The 24,276-nt window shown below is 43.6% G+C and overlaps 1 protein-coding gene across 1 annotated transcript in view; it reads left to right on the forward strand.

The window, feature by feature from the left end:
- Positions 1-1,578: 1,578 nt before the first annotated feature.
- The window catches only part of LOC128636647 (olfactory receptor 2W3-like), a 46,702-nt gene continuing 24,004 nt past the window's right edge, over positions 1,579-24,276 (forward strand). The window contains exons 1-3 of the mRNA XM_053689640.1: positions 1,579-2,024; positions 2,451-2,505; positions 3,232-3,429. Coding sequence (XP_053545615.1) covers positions 1,579-2,024; positions 2,451-2,505; positions 3,232-3,429 — 699 coding nt within the window. The remainder of the gene's footprint in view (positions 2,025-2,450; positions 2,506-3,231; positions 3,430-24,276) is intronic.

Below are 24,276 nucleotides of genomic sequence, written 5' to 3' on the forward strand. Positions count from 1 at the left end.
GGAAAATAAATATGAAAACTGTGATAATACATGCAATAAATACCAAATGGAAATGAAGGTTATTCCCAATCTTTAATTTGAGAATTATAGGATTGTTAAGAAAGTGAAAACAACCTTAATTAGTCATTTCATTGTTTAGCAGTTGCTCTTTTTATATAACCGGTTAGGTAAAAAAATGGCCCTGTTTTTAAGATGAGCCAGTCCTGTTTTATTGATCACAATATAAATTCTTGAAATTTAACAACACATTTTCAGGGTCATTTTTCACTCATCGTAATCCACAGCTAAAAGGACTTGATAAACACAATAATACACTTTTCAAATTATTACCATGTACCCTGAAAAGTTGAAGAAAGTCACACTGGTTTCGAGCACGGTCAAAACCAACTGAAATTGCCAGCCACCATAAGGCTAAATTACAGGTGGTGTTCTAGCAACATCGTGACCGTACTAATTTCATGAGTATTATAAAAAGTAAACGTGTTCGCTCAATAGCCCAAACTAAATTAGATAGCTGCAGGTTTGCGCAAGTGAAGACCTACTGTAGCTTAAAGTCTAAGGGTTAAAAAAAATGTGCACCAAACACAACATAAATACATTAAAATAAAGTGTTACCTATATATACACTATCTTATAAAAAATGATTAATATAAATATTAATTACATTTTTTTATTAGGGTTAAAAGGTATATGGTATATGACAAGGTGTTTGGCTAGAAAGGGCTATAATGTATATAAATATATATACAGTATATATATATAGGGGGGATTCAGGGTGGCGGTCAATTCAATCTTCAATTTGGTTCATCAAATGCCTCTTATTTTTTAGCCTAATTTAGGTTCATTTTTGCCTTTAGGGATACTTGTTGCAAAAAGTTTGAAAAATCCTATACCATCCCAGATAGAAGGGCCTATATATGCACTTTAATAGTGTGTAGTGGGTCCTTTTTCAACAAACCAATAATATTAAAAGTGTTGTAAAAAAACGATGAAAATGGCTGATTGTTCTCACATGGACATTGAAAGGGGCTCATGGGGCGTCATCAACATGCAGATAATTAACAAATGATAGCTTCTTTGTGGTCAACCCCATAGTTATTTAAGTTTACTAATACAAAAATGACGTAAGTTAGAATGTCCCTTTAACACGTTTACTCCTTATCACAAGTCCTAAAATATCTTTTGGTTGTTAGAAGAAAATATATTTCCCCAGTGTAGGATATGATTGACTGTACTGAGTGGTCAAGTTTTCAGCATTTAAGACAGACTTCAAAATGTGGAATACAGGGGTATCTACAGTAAATAGAGATGTCCCTAGGAAGCTGCTTAAAAATTGTGCAGGTGTGCGAGTCACATGACGTGTGGTATCAAAGTACCCTTAGAAAACTGACTGTGTAACTAATATGAATTTGTAATTTTACCATATATATAACAATTAATATATAACAATTAAATATTGCATTAACTTAGGATATTATTACCAGACAGATTCCATATTGTAAATATGTTATAAACACAAACACAAAATAAGCTACATGATCATTATATTTTTTTAGATTCACACATCTGGAAATAATCATGAATCCTACAAATCAGAGCATGGTGACCTATTTCATAATTAAAGGTTTTTCAGATGTCCCTGAGATGGAAGTTCTAATCTTCCTACTCGTTCTGCTCATTTATCTAATCACACTTAGCGGTAACCTGACTATTCTGATACTCGTGGGTCTAGACTCTCAGCTGCACACGCCTATGTACTTTTTCCTGGGAAATTTGTCGGTAATGGACATCTTTTCTACAACCACTACTCTACATAATGTGTTTGTCAGCTTCATGACCAGGGATAAAACCATTTCCTTTGTGGGTTGTATCATGGAGTTTTACATATTTGCATCTTTAACCGGTTGTGAGCTGCTAATATTGACAACCATGAGTTACGATCGTTATGTTGCCATTTGCAACCCACTGCATTATCATTTGGTCATCAACTTCAGGAAATGTTCTCTACTCGCCTTTGCTTGCTGGTTTTGGGGTTTTATACAATTTATACCTCATACTGTTATTTTATCAAACTTTACTTGTTTTTCTTCAAGGGAAATTAACCATTTTTTTTGCGATTTTGTTCCTCTTCTAAAACTTACCTGCAGTAACACTTTTCTCTTGGGTCTTTTATTTTTTGTTATTTCTACGTTCTTTGCTATCTTCCCTTCTCTTTTCACCTTCATTCCTTATATTTTCATTATTACGACCATACTGAGGATCCCGTCCAGTGTTGGGAGGCGTAAAGCGTTCTACACGTGTTCCTCGCACGTTACAGTTGTCACTCTTCTTTATGTGTCTCTCATCTGTCAGTATCTGAGACCATCGTCAAAGAAGAATTTGGATTCCAACAAATTTTATACTTTGTTTAATGCAGCTGCTGTCCCTATGTTAAACCCCCTTATTTACAGCTTGAAAAATAAAGATGTGAAGGCAGCTCTGATGCGGAGACTAATACGTTGTCAAGTACGTTCAAAATGAATTAAACATATAGTGAAGTTAATGCATGAGCGGAAGTGTTAATTACTGCTTGACTCATAATCTAGCCCATACTGTGTATATATATATGTATATATAAACACCAAAATAGGAAGCACTCGCCAGGACTTATATTCATTACGAAATTTTATTCAGTAAGCATTGTGACCTTTTCGGGGATGCCATCCCCGTCCTCAGACCATGGTCTGAGGACAGGGATAGCATCCTCGAAACATCAAGATGCTTACTGAATAAAATTTCGTAGTGAATATAAGTCCTGGCGAGTGCTTCCTATTTTGGTGTTTATATATACATATATATATACACAGTATGGGCTAGATTATGAGAATCTTCCTATTTTAGTGTTTATGTTGATTTCCTGAATGCACCCCAGGCGGCTGATGATTTGAAAAGTGAGTGCAGAGCTCTCTGGACATTTTTTATATGTATGTATATTTATATATATATATATATATATATATATATATATATATATATATATACAGTAAACTCTCAATTAACCGGTACCCATGGGGATCGGTAGATTCAGGATAAGTGTATTTCTGGTTGCTTGAGAGTCACTATTAAAAAGATGTATCATATGACCAGACTACTACTGAGCCCAATGGGAGGATCCACTTCAACAGGATGCTCAATCAATAACCAATTCCCAGAACGTCTCAATCTCTTGCAGAGAATAATGTGTTTATTCAGGAAATAAAACGCATTGTTTTCAGCAAGAGATTGAGCCGTTCTGGGAATTGGTTATTGATTGAGCATCCTGTTGAAGTGGATCCTCCCATTGGGTTCAGTAGTAGTCTGGTCCGGAAGAGTGATACAGTACATGACGATGACAGAGGGATGCTGTGCAGCCGCGAGAAAGCCCGCCCTGATTGCCAAGCTAATGCAATCGTAGGTGCTGCAGTATATTTTCTGTCCCTATTACTGTACCGTGTAGCAGATAGTGTGTCTCTATATACTGTTGAAGTGGATCCTCCTATTGGGCTCTATTTCTGTCCCTAACGTTTGTCTAATGAATGGGTCTGTGAGTGTGTCAGTGTTGAGTGTGTCAGTGTAACTATCGTCGCTCTATTTACTGCAGCTCCTGCTGTTTAAAGACTGTTTTCTTCATGCTCTAACAAAAAAATTCATGTTTAAAAAAATATTCATGTTTTAAAAAAAATTCCGGTTGTTTGAGAGTGCCGGTTGCTTGAGTTCCAGATAATCGAGATTCTACTGTATATATATATCCTAAATAATAAAAGGTCAGGTATGTTTGTGCGAGGCTGTCATGCGCAGTAGAGACTGCGTGAGGACAAACATACATAGCCATTTCTGAGGATCAGACAGCAGAGAGGGAGGGCGGGAGTGGCTGGGACGGGTGGTGGTCGGACATGAGTGGGGTGCTGCGGGGTCATGACCAGATGGGAGTGGGCATGGAGGGGGTGTGGCCGGGGCGGGAGCATGGGCGGGTGGGACCATGTGCATGGGCTTTAGGACTAGTATATATATAGTGAAAGACTGAACACTGGAAATTAATTTGGCTTTATTTATTTACATATGTTTAATAAATTCTAATTTATTACCTAAACAAAATCAGTGTGATACCTTTTTAAAAACAGAGAAGATGGGAGTGTACCCCTCTTTTTCTTTAAAATGAATAGTGTAGTTAAGGAGCGCTAATTAAACCTAAGGTATCTTGGGGGACAGTAAGGCGATGAATCTTTATATATATATAAAACTATACATATTTATTGCTAAGAAAATGTATGAAGCAACAATATAAATCATAAAGGACATATAGGGATGTCTCCCTTGGGATAAAAAGTAAATAGATATTAAGATGTGTCTCAACTTAAAAGCTCACAATGACACTCATGTGGTAAAATATAAAATCACATAAAAGGGGGATAGCAGCAATCGTATAGGCTGAAAAAATAAAATACTGGAGAATCCACCTTAAGACTAAACAATGTCCGTTTTCACTCTTATGTAAACTCCAGATAATCCTCTTGCAACAAAGTCATATATGAAATATGTGTCAATGAGATCGCTGGTTGCCTTTATTCACTGAGCAGGGGTATGCCTTGTATATACTGAGGATAAATTTCCTCTTGCAGCAGAAATCCCAGATGAAAAGGGTATTAGTATTGCTTGGTGTGGTAATTGTATTGGCACTGATCCACCAAACACTCTGTGAGTTTCGATTACCATACAGATATGTTCTGTCGGAACGGCAATATGTTTTAATAATAAGTTGAACAGGTGTCAGTCTTACCGGTAGCCTCAGATGTGTTTAATCTGCAAATTGTGTCTTGCAGCGCTCTTCTCCGGTAGTCTGTGCAATTCACAGCGTCTAGCTTAGGGCCCACGTGACTCTAATGTTGTCACTTCCATTTAGATGAAACAGTGGACCCAGAGCTGTTACTCTGTTGTACGCCCATGCATGTTGTAGAAACTTAAAGGAACAAATGGCCCTTTGTGGTATTACACCTTCCCTGTACTCTGTATCCAAGATCTTGCAGGTGAAGGGATAAAAAAAGGGATCCCAATATCCTTTGTTGTCGATAATGGAAATAGTAGTTAATGCAGTAAAGTCGACGAGTTTCGCCCTAGTAGGGGCTTTATCAAGACTTATATTTCCATTCTGTTCTGGGGCATTTAAACAGCCATCCTCTTCATCTCATTGGATGTTTACTTTAGAGTGTATTAAAGGCAGAATTTTTCCTTTCTTAAGGTGGAACTGTGAAAACATTCTAGTAAGACTCAAATGCCTATTGTTTGTGTAACATATATCATCATTACCTATTCATATTAAATCTAACATATTCTTTATTAATATTTGGTGGGCATAAATAGGACTTTAACATATAATTTCACAAATCTCTATATAGTTTAGAACATAAATATTCAAAACCCGTTGGAATAATTTGCGACATATTCATCAGTGTATATTTTGACAATTCTAGAATTTATACACATATATAAACATATATCTTGTTTTTTATCCTAGTCCCAAACTGAATAGGGACCTAGGGAGTGAGGCTGTTTATTAATACAGGGACAGAATTTTACTATATATAGGAATATAGTATTCTAATAGGGGTATGATGATATAACAGGTTAGGAAATGATAAATGGTGAAATGTATTATACAGAGTTCAGGCCCAATGGGAAGAGGGTTTGCATATTATATATTAGTTCTGCTTCTTTCTTTAAGAGTTTGGATTCAAAATTTCCCCCTCTCCAATCTGGTATATCGTTCTGAATTCCCCAAAAGGTGAAATCCTTGAGGTTATTATTATGGGCTTCCCTGAAATAGGTATACAGATGTGTATCTAAATTGCCCCTCTTTATGGAGGACAGGTGTTCGCGTATGAGTTCCCTAAGGGTCCTAGTTATTTCTCCTATATATTGTCTTAAGCAAGAACATTGAATAATGTAGACTACACCCTTATCCTGACATCTGACTATGTCTTTTATTTGGTGTATTATTCTGATTTGATTGTACTTTTTGTACCCCTCTTTTTCTTTCACATATGTGAACTACAAAGCCTGTTTATAGCACGTCCATATTGAGAGGGTTGTGACTGGTTACCAAGGGTCGTTTTGTCCTGGGGAAAAGGGAAATTAGTGGACATTAAACAACATTAAAAATATAATTATTTGTCAAAACAAATCAGCATTAAATATTGCCACAAGCTGCTTTTCTAAGACTATAGTTTCATACAGGTTCCAATTTGTATTCTGTCTAAGGGCCTAATGATCACAAATTTGCAAGCATGAAGTAAGAACACAAAATCAGTAGGGTCTTTTTTGTTTTTTGCATTAAATCTCAATACATTTATCACTCCTTCACATCCAGTATAGTATAGTATATACCCCTTGAATAGTGACAGCTCTTCAGCTAAAATTTGCCTTTCTAAAATTATTTTGAGGGACTTCATGGTACTGACGAGAATTCTTAAATAACCTTGTCAGAGCATAGAGCTTTAGATTGTCATTCCCTAAATATACCTATCACTGAATTATCTAAGCAAAGAGGATAAACCTGAATTGAGACTCTGGAAATAGTCTAAACAATGGCAATGGCCACCCAGACAATGATTTCGGCCTCCTTTGGGCACGGAGTCTACGTCTGGTTTCCCCCATCACCCTCAGGGAGAATTTCCCTAAGGTCATTATACAAATACATACAGAAAGAGAAGCAGTCTGCCAAAGGAGGTTGTAACGATCATCTGGGGTTGCCATTTCCCTTGTTCAGAGAAGAATTGCCTGGTATTTCAGGGCTGGACTGACCTTGTTAGGAGGGATCAGACTGATATACTTCAGGGAAGTTCTCCTTTGTGAAGAGCAAAATTTGGCTAAAATAAGCTACCCCCAGGTGGCAACTGGGCCATAGAGCAAGCCACTGAACTGTTATTCATTCCTGACAGACTGCTTCTCTTTATGTTTATATTTGTATTATGATCCTGGGGAAAGTCTCCCAAAGGGTGATTGGGGAAACCAGACGTGGATTCCTTGCCCAATGTGCTTAAAGGGTTATGGCTGCAAAAAGGAGGCAAAAAGGAGGCCGAAACGATCATCTGGGGTTGCCATTCCGCTTGTTCAGAGGTTTAATCAGATAAAAAAAAACAGCATTCCATCCAATCAATGAGCTAGATTAAAAAAATAAAAAATGTTTGTGAAACTTAAAGGGACATGAAACTCCAAATTGCTATTTAATGATTCACATTGAGCACACATTTTTAAACAACTTTCCAATTTACTTCTATTATAATTTTTGCTTCATTCTCTTGGTATTCTTTGTTAAAGGAACTACTTATTACTTGACTACTTATGGCCCTGTGACTAGTCATCTAAAGCAACCAGTAGGGTGTAGGCTTTGTAAGCGGTACCGCCTGCTCAGGGGAGGGATAAAGTAACGCTAAAGTAAAAACCAAGGTGAGTACCTAGGCCCCTGCGACTAGTCATCTAAAGCAACCAGTAGAGTGTAGGCTTTGTAAGCGGTACCGCCTGCTCAGGGGAGGGATAAAGTAACGCTAAGGTAAAAACCAGGATGAGTACCTATGGCCCTGTGACTAGTCATCTAAAGCAACCAGGAGGAAACTAATAACAAAGAGTTAAAAAAATACAGCCTCTAAATAAAGAATTCTCTCTAACAGATGCACAGCAGAAAACTTTGAAAATCTTAAGAAAAATGAAAGAAGAATAAAACATTACACCCTTTTCAGGTTTGAATCAGTGAGACAAGGTCAATCAGGTAATTTTAAAGGGATATTAAATTGCTGAGCACAACTACAATAACATAAATATTACTCACTGTAATAAAATGTTTCCTCTTTTGTCTTAAAGGTGCCAGATGCTTCAAACTGAGCGCCACCATTTTGAAACTTAAAGTGATTGTAAAGTGTAACAAATTAAACCCCAGTATCTAAAAATAATCTTAAAAACAGGGGCTCTTTAATTTATTAAACTTTATAAAGATGCTTCTTTTTTTAAATACTTACAATTGTGTTACGGTAAATAGATCGCCGATCCTCCGTACACATCTCCTACTGTATTTAGCAGATCTATGACGAATCTGGCTTCCTCTAATCTGGACGCCAATTGGGGTACGCAACGTTTGGAGGAAGCCGGATTCGTCATCGATCTGCTAAATACAGAAGGAGATGCAAGCGGGGGATTGGCGGCCTGTTTACCGTAATGGAATGGTAAGTATTTTTAAAAAAGTATCGTGTTTATAAAGTTTAATGAATTAATGTACCCCTGTTTTTAAGAGTAATTTAAGATACTGGGCTTTAATTCATTAAACTTTTCAATCAATTAAAGTATTATCACACTCTGTTACAGAAGCAGCACACATTAACAGATTTGTGACGTTGTCAGCTTATTGAAAACTGCATCATGTGCTTCTGGTTATCATGCATGATTAATATCTAAAAGAGCTAGCTGTCCAACCTACACGCACACTACACCCTTAGGGGGCGCTTCCTAGTCTATACACATAAACAATGCTAGATTAATGCAATACAATTGTGCCCAAAATAATAGAGTTATACATAGGATGTAATAAAACTCACAATAGCAAGGCAGAAGAATCAGATAATGATGTAACAAAATAAAGAGTCCATAAAGGCCAGTATCACAAATTCCAGAGAAAAGAGGCAGCACTCTGTCAGAGGACAGTCCTGGTGATTAGTTTCTGGAAAAAGAGAAAAACAGAGGTGACACCATGGCCCAATATCGCCCAAACATATAGATAATTGTAAGTACAGGTGAATGTATATACTCACAAACGTCTAGCACCCAATGGTGCTAGTGGGGCAGACTGGAACTTTGCAGTGGTCCAGCTCACTGGTACTCCTCAGCAGAGATCCAAACAGAGTTCTATAGTCAGGTGCCTGAGGGGACAAGAGAGGCAAACCAACATGGCCCAGTAACGTTGGAACAGGTGGAAGGTGTAACCATAGGCTTATACTTAAAGACTACAAAGCACCTCCAGGTGCAATAACAGCAGTCTGGGACCTCACAGTCACCCAGTGGACTTGTTGCAATCGGCAGATACCAGCAACCAGCAGATAAATGGTGCAATAATTAACAGCAGTTGGTAGATAATAATACAACACAACAGCAAGTGTATGAATAAAAGATTAAAATACTTTAATATCAAAGCGTTTTGGAGAAGACTCTCCCATCTGGAGTCCTTCCCAAAACAAGATCCAAAAATTCAATTTCATCTCATTGGATGTTATGTGTAAAAAATATCAAAAATGTATTGTTATTTAGGTGATCTATAAAACCACAAATGTCATCTTTAGAACCTTTATAGTGGATGCACCGACCCTCAAAGGAATATAAAAAATTACAACCTATCTCAGACCCAAGCTATCCCCAAAGGAAAAACAGAAGATTTTCATACTTTTAAAAATTTAAAGACACAGTACTCCCATTCTAGACTATCCTCTACTCATGTTCGTGGTTACCATTTTGGTGAAACTGATCCTGAATCTGACTATGAAAATGAAGAGGATGTATCCATAGATTCAGCAGAAAAAAATCAGATCTTTAAAGATTTAAAGAGACAGAACCACTTTTCTAGAATTTCATCTACTCATGTCCGTGACTTCAAATTTGTTGAAACTGATTCTGAATCTGACTATGAAAATGAAGAGAATGTATCCATAGATTCATCAGAAAAAAAACAGATCTTTAAAGATTTAAAGAGACAGAACCACTTTTCTAGAATTCCCCTACTCATGTCCATGACTTCCATTTTGGTGATACTGACTCTGAGTCTGAATATGTCAATAAGGAGGATGACTTCACAGATCCAGCTGAACTGGCACTAGACTGGTATGAGTGCAACTTTAATTCGCCACAAACTCAGACAAAACCTCAACCTATTGGCTATAATGACATCCTTGGTAGCTATATTTACAATATAGATGATACAGACAGCTCCCATCATGAAATGTCTCATGCAAATACTGATCTTCCTATTTCTGATATTCCCATGGATTCTGTAGATTGGACAGATTCAGAGCTGGAAGAAGAGACATCTGGTTTACAGACTGCTTTTTGGAGAAATGGTCCCCTCAACTACTATGATGATTTATTACTTCAGAATTATGCATCCAGTGATGAAGAGGATTTCTGTTCTCAACCTGATATAAGGTACTCCAGGCCACAGTGGCACCACCCTAAGAAGCCTCATACTGGAAAGAAATATCAGTTATCTAAGCTCTAAAAAAAAGAAGAAAAATAAAATCTTTCTGCCTACAGAAAATCAGAAGCGTAAAGAGGAAACTCAGCCTGAATCTCCTGTTTCATTTTCTGTTGTGCCAGATCCTCTATTGCCTCATGATACACTCCACACCAAGCTGGATGTTGTCTCTAGTCGCCATCAGTCTGTTTTTGAAGCACTTAATGGTTTATCTTCTCAAAGTCTACAATTACAAACACTGTTTTCAACTACTGATTCTTTACATCCCTCTCATGCTGACTCAATGTCTGTAAACCCTGTGCTAGAAGCAAAAGATAATTTTGTTCCATATATACAACCTTTCAGTTTTCCAGAGGTAGTCCCTGGAGAATTTAGCCCTGAAATTCAAACTTAAATAAGTATGCCTGCTGAACCCCAGAAAACCTCTCAGTCAGAATCTTGTATCGCAATTCCTCCGCATCTATCTGAGAGTGGCATATTTCAGTACACTCCACCTTTTCAAAATTCTTCTGTTACTGCAGCTAAGAAAAGGTTTTCCTTGGGAGATACTGCGCATCAACCTACATTTTCTATTACATCTGTTCTCTGTACAGGAATTCCTGATACTGAACCCTGTGAGGACAACATTGAACCTAGTTCGCAAGTGGACGTTCTTGATCCTGAAACTTGTACAAAAGTTCTTCAAGAAGATTCCCCAGTGGCTATTCCTGTCCCTGTTTTCCATGATTATACTACTAAACCTGGCATCAAGGTGGACTCTCCTGTTTTTGACCCTGGTATGGGTATTCCTTTGTTTAACCCAGAAATGGGTGTAATAATACTTGATCCTGAAGATAGCCATGCCCTCTGCTCAGAAGCGAGTATGGTTCTTGGCTCTAAAGTGGATCTTGTAAATTCTTTGTTTGTGAACCCTGAAGAAAGCCTTGCCCTCTGCTCAGAATAGAGTATGGTTTCTGGCTCTAAAGTGGGTTCTTTTTCTTTTTCTATAGTTGAACCTTGCCCTGGCATGGGCATTCCTTCACCCGATCCTACTGAGGATATTCCTGAACCTTGCCCAGATGCGGATATTCCTGAACCTTGCCCAGATGTGGGTACTTCTGAACCTTGCCCTGGCATGGGCATTCTTTCACCTGATCCTACTGAGGATATTCCTGAACCTTGCCCAGATGTGGGTATTCCTGAACCTTGCCCTGGTGTGGGAATTCCTTCACCTGATCCTACTGAGGATATTCCTGAACCTTGCCCTGATGTGGGTATTCCTGAACCTTGCCCTGGTGTGGGCATTCATATACCTGATCCTAGTGAGGACACTCTTGATTCTGAATCCAGTAAGGACACATTTGATATTGAACCAGAAGAAGGCAAGAACTGGTCAACTCTAGCTCTCTACACTCCTATCTCCTACTTTGAAGAAAGCCCTGCTATTGGGCTAGAAGTGGCTATAGCTTTCTCTTTTGGAGTATATCTAATCCTCAGCCAAGAGGTTAATTCTGAGGATACTCAAATCTCTGACCCAAAGGTGGTTAATCTGGTTATCAATCCAGAATGCTGCATCTCTATTTCTGAAGTTGAGGAAAGCCTATTCATATGTCTAGGACTGGGTGCCTTTTCATTGGCTGTGTACATGGTCATCTATCATGAAAAACATCCGCCTATCAACTCTCAGGGTGATTCTGTGGTAGGAAGCTCATTGTATGTCACGTTCATGGATTCTCACGATGACTACAAGAAAGATGACTTCAAGTTTTACTCTCATCATTGTCAAGATCTTTTGATACCTGAATTCCATGACCTTTGCTTTATCATTTTACTTTTTCAAGAGATCTCCAACCCTCCTTTCTTGATTTCCAATTGGACTCACTACCTCCATACACCTACTACCGGCTCTTCATATCATTTTTGTTCTCTCTCCTTTTGGATTGCATTCGGCGCCCAGAGGTCGCCTTTAAGGAGGGGTTCTGTAACATATCTCAGCCTAATGTCACTATCCCTTTAAGACTGCCTTTCCTGATTCTGACACTCATGCTGTTTTGGGCAGTATTTACATTCAGCTTGCCTGCCTGATTAATCATTCATGCACCTGATTCCCTCATCCTATTTTTAAGCCTTCTCAGGTCTAATGTGCTTGGCATTAACTTTGAAGTTGTGATCCTGAACAACAGAGGTCTGTAACTGTTCCCTGCCATAATTCTACCAACGTATTCAAGCTACAGTATTTCCTATGCTTAAAATCATCAAATCGTAAGTATCCAAATAATTCCATTTTGTTACCTGGACACTGCTACTAAAACTCTGAACTTTATTATAAATCAAGTATACTTTTGGTTATCATCACTCTCTAATTATTACAACAGCATCTTACTCAGAACTTTATAACTATTCTCTGCTACAAGTTGTCATAGCTGAAATATCATTCTACAAATATGTTAACATATTCAAAACTCTGCATCTATGTGTTCAGTTAAAAGCTTTCATGTGATCCTCCAATATATGCAAAAACAGTAATTGATGCCTAAAACTTGCAACTTGACTATCACCTGTGCTGCCCTGCTTAATACTAACATACAGCTATATATAATATTATGTACTGTGAACCTGCAACAAACCTTAGTTTGCATATATATGCACAAACAGTAATTAACGCCTAAAACTTGCAACTTGTCTATCACCTGTGCTGCTCTGCTTATTACTGACATACAGCTCTATATAATATTATGTACTGTGAACCTGCAACAAACCATAGTTTGCATCTAAGTGAAAATCTTCTACCAGTTTACTCTGAAGCCTGAACATTCCACATTGCTATATTTTTCTCTCAATGAATCCTGCAGCTACTCCTATTAACTAACTATAAGTCACAGTGAAGCCAGAATATATTGTATACAAATGTTGCACTCTCCATGAATTCTACAATAACTTCTAGCAACTATGAATCACAGAATATCATCTATCCACGTCCAGGATACTCTTCCCTGGGTCAGGGGTCAGTGTCTTCAAATCCCTACCACTGCCCTGAGGGTCTGTGTCCTGAGCACATGTACACAGGATCATGAAAGTTTTATAGTTAAAGACCAGAATGTTTGAACTGTTCATTGTTACAAGTCTGAGCAATAGCTCCCAGAGAATCACAGTATCGACATATTTTGAGAGATTGTTACATATAAAGCCTATATTTGAAGTTTATTACTGCTTAAAAAGACTGTTTGTTGTTCCTAATGGATAACACCTGCTGCTAAGGAGAGCAACTAGTGTTTTTTTTGTCCATGTATAATTGTGCTTTTATGGGTTAAGCACAGGCAGTAATTTCTTTCCTGCTGCTGTAGCTAAGAATAAATGCTATTTGATACCCTTATAAATATAAAAAAGGACCCCAAAATAAACCCCCTAATCTAACACTAAACTACCAATAGCTCTTAAAAGGGCCTTTTGTAGGACATTGCCCTAAAGCGATCAGCTATTTTACCTAAAAAAATGCTAATTACCACCTAACAGTAAGAATCCCCCAACCCACCAAGGAGGGCAAGCCAAAGTTAGGAACCCAGGAGAGGCAAGCCAAGGTTAGGAACCCAGCAGATGCAAGCAAAGGTTAGGAACCCAGCAGAGGCAAGCCAATGTTAGGAACCCAGGATAAGCAAACCAAGGTTACAAACCCAGGAGAGGCAAGCCAAGGTTAGGAACCCAGGTGAGGCAAGCCAAGGTTAGTAACCTAGGAGAGGCAAGCCATAGTTAGGAACACAGCAGAGGCAAGCCAAGGTTAGGAACCAAGGTGAGGCAAGCAAAGGTTAGGAACCCAGGAAAGACAAGCCAAGGTTAGGAACCCAGCAGAGGCAAGAAAGGTTAGGAACCCAGCAAAGGCAAACAAAGGTTAGGAACCCAGCAAAGGCAAGTTAAGGTTAGAAACCCATAAGAGGCAAGCAAAGGTTAGGAACCCAGACAAGGCAAGCCAAGGCTAGGAACCCAGAAGAGGCAAGCCACGGTTAGAAACCAGGAAGAGTAAGGCCAAGGTAAGGAACCCAGCAGAGGCAAGCCAAGGTTAGGAACCCAGGAGAGACAAGTCAAGGTTAGGAACCCAGGAAAGGCAAGCCAAGGATACGAACCCAGAAGAGGCAAGCCACGGTTAGAAACCCAGGAAAGGCAAGCCCCAGTTAGGAACCCAGGAGAGGCAAGCCAAGGTTAGTAACCCAGCAGAGGCAAGCCAAGGTTAGGAGCCCAGCAAAGGCAAGCAAAGGTTAGGAACACAGCAGAGGCAAGCCAAGGATAGGAACCCAGGAGAGGCAAGCCAAGTTTAGTAACCCAGGAGAGGAAAGCCATAGTTAGGAGCCCAGCAGAGGCAAGCCAAGGTTAGGAACCTATAAGAGGCAAGCAAAGGTTAGGAACCCAGCAAAGACAAGCCATGGTTAGGAACCCAGCAGAGGCAAGCCAAGGTTAGGAAACCAGCAGAGGCAAGCAAAGGTTAGGAACACAGCAGAGGCAAGCTAAGGATAGGAACCCATAAGAGGCAAGCAAAGGTTAGGAACCCAGGAGAGGCAAGCCAAGGTAAAGAACCCAAGAATGCAAGCCAAAGTTAGTAACCCAGGAAAGGGAAGGCCAAAGTTAGGAACCCAGCAGAGACAAGCCAAGGTTAGGAACCCAGCAGAGACAAGTCAAGGTTAGGCACCCTGGAAAAGCAAGCCAAGGTTACGAACCCAGAAGAGGCAAGCAAAGTTTAGAAACCCAGGAAAGCCAAGCCCCAGTTAGTAACCGAGGAGAGGCAAGCCAAGGTTAGTAACCCAGGAAACACAAGCCAAGGTTAGGAACCCAGGAGAGACAATTCAAGGTTAGGAACCCAGAAAAGGCAAGCCAAGGTTATGAACCCAGAAGGGGCAAGCCACTGTTAGAAACCTAGGAAAGGCAAGCCCCAGTTAGGAACCCAGGGGAGGCAAGAGAAGGTAAGTAACCCGTTAGAGGCAAGCAAAGGTTAGGAACCCAGGAGAGGCAAGAGAAGGTAAGTAACCCGGGAGAGGCAAGCAAAGGTTAGGAACCCAGGAGAGGCAAGCCAAGGTTAGTAACCGAGCAGAGGCAAGCAAAGGTTAGGATCCCAAGGGGGTCAAGCCAAGGTTAAGAACACAGGAGAGAAAAGCCAAGGTTAGGAACCCAGGAGAGGCAAGCCATAGTTAGGAACCCAGCAAAGGCAAGCAAAGGTTAGGAACACAGCAGAGACAAGCCAAGGTTAGGAACCCAGGAGAGGGAAGCCAAGTTTAATAACCCAGGAGAGGCAAGCCATAGTTAGGAACCCAGCAAAGGTTAGGAACCCAGCAGAGGCAAGCCAAGGTTAGGAACCCATAAGAGGCAAGCAAAGGTTAGGAACCCAGCAGAGGCAAGCCAAGGTTAGGAACACAGCAGAGGCAAGCAAAGGTTAGGAACCCAGCAAAGAACAACCAAGGTTAGGAACCCAGCAGAGGCAAGCCAAGGTTAGGAACCCAGGAGAGGCAAGCAAAGGTCAGGAACCCAGCAGAGGCAAGCTAAGGTTAGGAACCCAGCAGAGGCAAGCCAAGGTTACGAACCCATCAGAGGCAAGCAAAGGTTAGGAACCCAGCAGAGGCAAGCTAAGGTTAGGAACCCATAAGAGGCAAGCAAAGGTTAGTAACCCAGGAGAGGCAAGCCAAGGCAAAGAACCCAAGAATGCAAGCCAAGGTTAGTAACCCAGGAGAGGGAAGGCCAAAGTTAGGAACCCAGCAGAGGCAAGCCCAGGTTAGGAACCAAGGAGAGACAAGTCAAGGTTAGGCACCCTGGAAAAGCAAGCCAAGGTTACGAACCCAGAAGAGGCAAGCAAAGTTTAGAAACCCAGGAGAGCCAAGCCCCAGTTAAGAACCCAGGATAGGCAAGCCAAGGTTAGTAACCCAGGAGAGGCAAGCCAAGGTAAGTAACCCGGGAGAGGCAAGCAAAGGTTAGGAACCCAGGAGAGACAAGCCAAGGTTAGTAAGCCAGGAGAGATAAGTCAAGGTTAGAAACCCAAGAAGGGCAAACCAAGGTTAGGAACCCAGCAGATGGAAGCCAAGGTTAGGAACCCAGCAGAGGCAAGCCAAGGTTAGAAACCCAGGATAAGCAAACCAAGGTTAGAAACCCAGGAGAGGCAAGCCAAGGTTAGCAACCCAGGAGAGGCAAGCCAAGTTTAGTAACCCAGGAGAGGCAAGCCATAGTTAGGAACTCAGCAGAGGCAAGCCAAGGTTAGGAACCCAGGAGAGGCAAGCAAAAGTTAGGAACTCAGGAAACACAAGCCAAGGTTAGGAACCCAGCAGAGGCAAGCTAAGGTTAGGTACCCATAAGAGGCAAGCAAAGGTTAGGAACCCAGGAGAGGCAAGCCAAGGTTAGGAACCCAGGATAGGCAAGCTAAGGTTAGTAACCCAGGGGAGGCAAGAGAAGGTAAGTAACCTGGGAGAGGCAAGCAAAGGTTAGCAACCCAGGAGAGGCAAGCCAAGGTTAGTAACCCAGCAGAGGCAAGCCAAGGTTAGGAACCCAAGGGGGTCAAACCAAACACAGGAGAGGGATGCAAAGGTTAGGAACCCAGCAGAGGCAAGCAAAGGTTAGGAACCCAGCAGAGTCAAGCAAAGGTTAGGAACCCAGCAAAGAAAAGCCAAGGTTAGGAACCCAGCAGAGGCAAGCAAAGGTCAGGAACCCAGCAAAGACAAGCCAAGGTTGGAACCCAGCAGAGGCAAGCTAAGGTTAGGAACCCAGCAGAGACAAGCAAAGGTTAGGAACCCAGCAGAGGCAAGCTAAGGTTAGGAACCCAGCAGAGACAAGCAAAGGTTAGGAACCCAGGAGAGGCAAGCCAAGGTAAAGAACCCAAGAATGCAAGCCAATGTTAGTAACCCATGAAAGGGAAGGACAAGGTTGGGAACCCAGCAGAGGCAAGCCAAGGTTAGGAACCCAAGAGAGACAAGTCAAGGTTAGGCACCCTGGAAAAGCAAGCCAAGGTTACGAACCCAGAAGAGGGAAGCAATGTTTAGAAGCCCAGGAAAGCCAAGCCCCAGTTAGGAACCTAGGAGAGGCAAGCCAAGGTTAGTAACCCAGGAGAGGCAAGCCAAGTTAATTAATCCGGGAGAGGCAAGCAAAGGTTTGGAACCCAGGAGACACAAGCCAAGGTTAGCAACCCAGGTGAGATAAGCCAAGGTTAGGAACCCAGGATAAGCAAACCAAGGTTAGGAACCCAGGAGAGGCAAGCCAAGGTTAGGAACCCAAGGAGGGCAAACCAAGGTTAGGAACCCAGCAGATGCAAGCCAAGGTTAGCAACCCAGGTGAGGCAAGCCAAGGTTAGGAACCCAGGATAAGCAAACCAAGGTTAGAAACCCAGGAGAGGCAAGCCAAGGTTTGGAACCCAGGAGAGGCAAGCCAAGTTTAGTAACCCAGGAGAGGCAAGCCATAGGTAGGAACCCAGGAGAGGTAAGCCAATGTTAGGAACCCAGGAGAGGCAAGCAAATGTTAGGAACCCAGGAAACACAAGCCAATGTTATTAACCCAGCAGAGGCAAGCTAAGATTAGGAACCAATAAGAGGCAAGCAAAGGTTAGGAACCCAGGAGAGGCAAGCAAAGGTTAGGAACCCAGGAAAGGCAACCCCAGTTAGGAACCCAGGATAGGCAAGCCAAGGTTAGGAACCCAGGAGAGGCAAGCCAAGGTTATTAACCCAGCAGAAGCAAGCCAAGGTTCGGAACCCAAGGGGTCAAATCAAGGTTAAGAACACAGGAGAAGCAAGCCAAGGTTATGAACTCAGGAGAGGCAAGCCAAGGTTAGGAACCCAGCAGAGACAAGCAAAGGTTAGGAACACAGCAGAGGCAAGCCAAGGTTAGGAACTCATGAGAGGCAAGCAAAGGTTAGGAACCCAGGAGAGGCAAGCCAAGGTAAAGAACCCAAAAATGCAAGCCAATGTTAGTAACCCAGGAAAGGGAAGGCCAAGGTTAGGAACCCAGCAGAGGCAAGCCAAGGTTAGGAACCCAGGAGAGACAAGTCAAGATTAGGCACCCTGAAAAAGCAAGCCAAGGTTACGAACCCAGAAGAGGCAAGCAAAGTTTTTCAACACAGGAAAGGCAAGCCCCGGTTAGAAACCTAGGAGAGGCAAGCCAAGGTAAGTAACCCAGGAGAGGCAAGACAAGGTAAGTAACCCGGGAGAGGCAAGCAAAGGTTAGGAACCCAGGAGAGATAAGCAAAAGTTAGGAACCCAAGGAGGGCAAACCAAAGTTTGGAACCCAGGAGAGGAAAGCCAAGGTTAGGAACCCAGAAGAGGCAAACCAAGGTTAGGAACCCAGCAGAGGCAAGCAAATGTTAGGAACCTAGGATAAGCAAACCAAGGTTAGAAACCCAGGAGAGGCAAGCCAAGGTTAGGAACCCAGGAAAGGCAAGCCAAGGTTAGTAACCCAGGAGAGGCTAGCCATAGTTAGGTACCCAGCAGAGGCAAGCCAAGGTTAGGAACCCAGGAGAGGCAAGCAAAGGTTAGGAACCCAGGAAAGACAAGCCAAGGTTAGGAACCCAGGAGAGGCAAGCCAAGGTTAGGAACCCAGCAGAGGCAAGCCAAGGTTAGGATACCAGGAGAGGCAAGCCAAGGTTAGTAACCCAGCAGAGGTAAGCCAAGGTTAGGAACCCAAGGGGGTCAAACCAAGGTTAAGAACACAAGAGAGGCAAGCAAAGGTTAGGAACCCCGCAGAGGCAAGCCAAGGTTAGGAACCCAGCAGAGTCAAGCAAAGGTTAGGAACCCAGCAAAGAAAAGCCAAGGTTAGGAACCCAGCAGAGGCAAGCCAAGGTTAGGAACCCAGCAGAGGCAAGCAAAGGTCAGGAACCCAGCAAAGACAAGCCAAGGTTAGGAACCCAGCAGAGGCACGCCAAGGTTAGGAACCCAGCAGAGGAAAGCAAAGGTTAGGAACCCAGCAGAGGCAAGCTAAGGTTAGGAACCCATAAGAGGCAAGCAAAGGTTAGGAACCCAGGAGAGGCAAGCCAAGGTAAAGAACCCAAGAATGCAAGCCAATGTTAGTAACCCATGAAAGGGAAGGCCAAGGTTAGGAACCCAGTAGAGGCAAGCCAAGGTTAGAAACCCAAGAGATACAAGTCAAAGTTAGGCACCCTGGAAAGCAAGCCAAGGTTACAAACTCAGAAGAGGGAAGCAAAGTTTAGAAACCCAGGAAAGCCAAGCCTCAGTTAGGAACCCAGGGGAGGCAAGCCAAGGTTAGTAACCCAGGAGAGGCAAGCCAAGGTAAGTAACCCGGGTGAGATAAGCCAAGGTTAGGAACCCAGGAGAGGCAAACCAAAGTTAGAAACCCAGGAGAGGCAAGCCAAGGTTAGGAACCCAAGGAGGGCAAACCAAGGTTAGGAACCCAGCAGATGCAAGCCAAGGTTAGGAACCCAGCTGAGGCAAGCCAAGGTTAGGAACCCAGGATAAGCAAACCAAGGGTAGAAACTCAGGAGAGGCAAGCCAAGGTTAGGAACCCAGGAGAGGCAAGCCAAGTTTAGTAACCCAGGAGAGGCAAGCCATAGGTAGGAACCCAGCAGAGGCAAGCCAATGTTAGGAACCCAGGAAACACAAGCCAAGGTTAGGAACCCAGCAGAGGCAAGCTAAGGTTAGGAACCCATAAGAGACAAGCAAAGGTTAGGAACCCAGGAGAGGCAAGCAAAGGTTAGGAACCCAGGAGAGGCAACCCCAGTTAGGAACCCAGGATAGGCAAGCCAAGGTTAGGAACCCAGGAGAGGCAAGCCAAGGTTATTAACCCAGCAGAAGCAAGCCAAGGTTAGGAACCCAAGGGGTCAAATCAAGGTTAAAAACACAGGAGAAGCAAGCCAAGGTTAGGAACCCAGGAGAGGCAAGCCAAGGTTAGTTACCCAGCAGAGGCAAGCAAAGGTTTGGAACCCAGGAGACACAAGCCAAGGTTAGCAACCCAGGTGAGATAAGCCAAGGTTAGGAACCCAGGATAAGCAAACTAAGGTTAGGAACCCAGGAGAGGCAAGCCAAGGTTAGGAACCCAAGGAGGGCAAACCAAGGTTAGGAACCCAGCAGATGCACGCCAAGGTTAGCAACCCAGGTGAGGCAAGCCAAGGTTAGGAACCCAGGATAAGCAAACTAAGGTTAGAAACCCAATAGAGGCAAGCCAAGGTTTAGAACCCAGGAGAGGCAAGTCAAGTTTAGTAACCCAGGAGAGACAAGCCATAGGTAGGAACCCAGGAGAGGCAAGCCAATGTTAGGAACCCAGGAGAGGCTAGCAAATGTTAGGAACCCAGGAAACACAAGCCAAGGTTATTAACCCAGCAGAGGCAAGCTAAGATTAGGAACCAATAAGAGGCAAGCAAAGGTTAGGAACCCAGGAGAGGCAAGCAAAGGTTAGGAACCCAGGAAAGGCAACCCTAGTTAGGAACCCAGGATAGGCAAGCCAAGGTTAGGAACCCAGGAGAGGCAAGCCAAGGTTATTAACCCAGCAGAAGCAAGCCAAGGTTCGGAACCCAAGGGGTCAAATCAAGGTTAAGAACACAGGAGAAGCAAGCCAAGGTTAGGAACCCAGGAGAGGCAAGCCAAGGTTAGGAACCCAGCAGAGACAAGCAAAGGTTAGGAACCCAGGAGAGGCAAGCCAAGGTTAGGAACCCAGCAGAGACAAGCAAAGGTTAGGAACACAGCAGAGGCAAGCCAAGGTTAGGAACTCATGAGAGGCAAGCAAAGGTTAGGAACCCAGGAGAGGCAAGCCAAGGTAAAGAACCCAAAAATGCAAGCCAATGTTAGTAACCCAGGAAAGGGAAGGCCAAGGTTAGGAACCCAGCAGAGGCAAGCCAAGGTTAGGAACCCAGGAGAGACAAGTCAAGGTTAGGCACCCTGAAAAAGCAAGCCAAGGTTACGAACCCAGAAGAGGCAAGCAATGTTTTTCAACACAGGAAAGGCAAGCCCCGGTTAGAAACCTAGGAGAGGCAAGCCAAGGTTAGTAACCCAGGAGAGGCAAGCCAAGGTAAGTAACCCGGGAGAGGCAAGCAAAGGTTAGGAACCCAGGAGAGATAAGCCAAAGTTAGGAACCCAAGGAGGGCAAACCAAAGTTTAGAACCCAGGAGAGGAAAGCCAAGGTTAGGAACCCAGAAGAGGCAAACCAAGGTTAGGAACCAAGCAAAGGCAAGCAAATGTTAGGAACCTAGGATAAGCAAACCAAGGTTAGAAACCCAGGAGAGGCAAGCCAAGGTTAGGAACCCAGGAGAGGCAAGCCAAGGTTAGTAACCCAGGAGAGGCTAGCCATAGTTAGGTACCCAGCAGAGGCAAGCCAAGGTTAGGAACCCAGGAGAGGCAAGCAAAGGTTAGGAACCCAGGAAAGACAAGCCAAGGTTAGGAACCCAGCAGAGGCAAGCCAAGGTTAGGAACCCAGGAGAGGCAAGCAAAGGTTAGCAACCCAGGAGAGGCAAGCCAAGGTTAGTAACCCAGCAGAGGCAAGCCAAGGTTAGGAACCCAAGGGGGTCAAACCAAGGTTAAGAACACATGAGAGGCAAGCAAAGGTTAGGAACCCAGCAGAGTCAAGCAAAGGTTAGGAACCCAGCAAAGAAAAGCCAAGGTTAGGAACCCAGCAGAGGCAAGCCAAGGTTAGGAACCCAGCATAGGCAACAAAGGTCAGGAACCCAGCAAAGACAAGCCAAGGTTAGGAACCCAGCAGAGGCACGCCAAGGTTAGGAACCCAGCAGAGGCAAGCAAAGGTTAGGAACCCAGCAGAGGCAAGCTAAGGTTAGGAACCCATAAGAGGCAAGCAAAGGTTAGGAACCCAGGAGAGGCAAGCCAAGGTAAAGAACCCAAGAATGCAAGCCAATGTTAGTAACCCATGAAAGGGAAGGCCAAGGTTAGGAACCCAGCAGAGGCAAGCCAAGGTTAGGAACCCAAGAGAGACAAGTCAAGGTTAGGCACCCTGGAAAAGCAAGCCAAGGTTACAAACTCAGAAGAGGGAAGCAAAGTTTAGAAACCCAGGAAAGCCAAGCCTCAGTTAGGAACCCAGGGGAGGCAAGCCAAGGTTAGTAACCCAGGAGAGGCAAGCCAAGGTAAGTAAGCCGGGTGGGATAAGCCAAGGTTAGGAACCCAGGAAAGGCAAACCAAGGTTAGACACCCAGGAGAGGCAAGCCAAGGTTAGGAACCCAAGGAGGGCAAACCAAGGTTAGGAACCCAGCAGATGCAAGCCAAGGTTAGGAACCCAGCTGAGGCAAGCCAAGGTTAGGAACCCAGGAGAGGCAAGCCAATGTTATTTAACCAGCAGAAGCAAGCTAAGGTTTGGAACTTAAGGGGTCAAATCAAGGTTAAGAACACAGGAGAAGCAAGCCAAGGTTAGGAACCCAGGAGAGGCAAGCCAAGGTTAGGAACCCAGCAGAGACAAGCAAAGGTTAGGAACACAGCAGAGGCAAGCCAAGGTTAGGAACTCATGAGAGGCAAGCAAAGGTTAGGAACCCAGGAGAGGCAAGCCAAGGTAAAGAACCCAAAAATGCAAGCCAATGTTAGTAACCCAGGAAAGGGAAGGCCAAGGTTAGGAACCCAGCAGAGGCAAGCCAAGGTTAGGAACCCAGGAGAGACAAGTCAAGGTTAGGCACCCTGAAAAAGCAAGCCAAGGTTATGAACCCAGAAGAGACAAGCAAAGTTTTTCAACACAGGAAAGGCAAGCCCCGGTTAAAAAACCTAGGAGAGGCAAGCCAAGGTTAGTAACCCAGGAGAGGCAAGCCAAGGTAAGTAACCCGGGAGAGGCAAGCAAAGGTTAGGAACCCAGGAGAGATAAGCCAAAGTTAGGAACCCAAGGAAGGCAAACCAAAGTTTGGAACCTAGGATAAGCAAACCAAGGTTAGAAACCCAGGAGAGGCAAGCCAAGGTTAGGAACCCAGGAGAGGCAAGCCAAGGTTAGTAACCCAGGAGAGGCTAGCCATAGTTAGGTACCCAGCAGAGGCAAGCCAAGGTTAGGAACCCAGGAGAGGCAAGCAAAGGTTAGGAACCCAGGAAAGACAAGCCAAGGTTAGGAACCCAGGAGAGGCAAGCCAAGGTTAGGAACCCAGCAGAGGCAAGCCAAGTTTAGGAACCCAGGAGAGGCAAGCAAAGTTTAGCAACCAAGGAGAGGCAAGCCAAGGTTAGTAACCCAGCAGAGGCAAGCCAAGGTATGGAACCCAAGGGGGTCAAACCAAGGTTAAGAACACAGGAGAGGCAAGCAAAGGTTAGGAACCCAGCAGAGTCAAGCAAAGGTTAGGAACCCAGCAAAGAAAAGCCAAGGTTAGGAACCCAGCAGAGGCAAGCCAAGGTTAGGAACCCAGCAGAGGCAAGCAAAGGTCAGGAACCCAGCAAAGACAAGCCAAGGTTAGGAACCCAGCAGAGGCACGCCAAGGTTAGGAACCCAGCAGAGGCAAGCAAAGGTTTGGAACCCAGCAGAGGCAAGCTAAGGTTAGGAACCCATAAGAGGCAAGCAAAGGTTAGGAACCCAGGAGAGGCAAGCCAAGGTAAAGAACCCAAGAATGCAAGCCAATGTTAGTAACCCATGAAAGGGAAGGCCAAGGTTAGGAACCCAGCAGAGGCAAGCCAAGGTTAGGAACCCAGGAGAGGCAAGCCAAGGTAAGTAACCCGGGAGAGGCAAGCAAAGGTTAGGAACCCAGGAGAGATAAGCCAAAGTTAGGAACCCAAGGAAGGCAAACCAAAGTTTGGAACCTAGGATAAGCAAACCAAGGTTAGAAACCCAGGAGAGGCAAGCCAAGGTTAGGAACCCAGGAGAGGCAAGCCAAGGTTAGTAACCCAGGAGAGGCTAGCCTTAGTTAGGTACCCAGCAGAGGCAAGCCAAGGTTAGGAACCCAGGAGAGGCAAGCAAAGGTTAGGAACCCAGGAAAGACAAGCCAAGGTTAGGAACCCAGGAGAGGCAAGCCAAGGTTAGGAACCCAGCAGAGGCAAGCCAAGTTTAGGAACCCAGGAGAGGCAAGCAAAGTTTAGCAACCCAGGAGAGGCAAGCCAAGGTTAGTAACCCAGCAGAGGCAAGCCAAGGTTAGGAACCCAAGGGGGTCAAACCAAGGTTAAGAACACAGGAGAGGCAAGCAAAGGTTA

This window comes from Bombina bombina, chromosome 7, assembly GCF_027579735.1.
Source record: "Bombina bombina isolate aBomBom1 chromosome 7, aBomBom1.pri, whole genome shotgun sequence".
Lineage (NCBI taxonomy): Eukaryota > Metazoa > Chordata > Amphibia > Anura > Bombinatoridae > Bombina > Bombina bombina.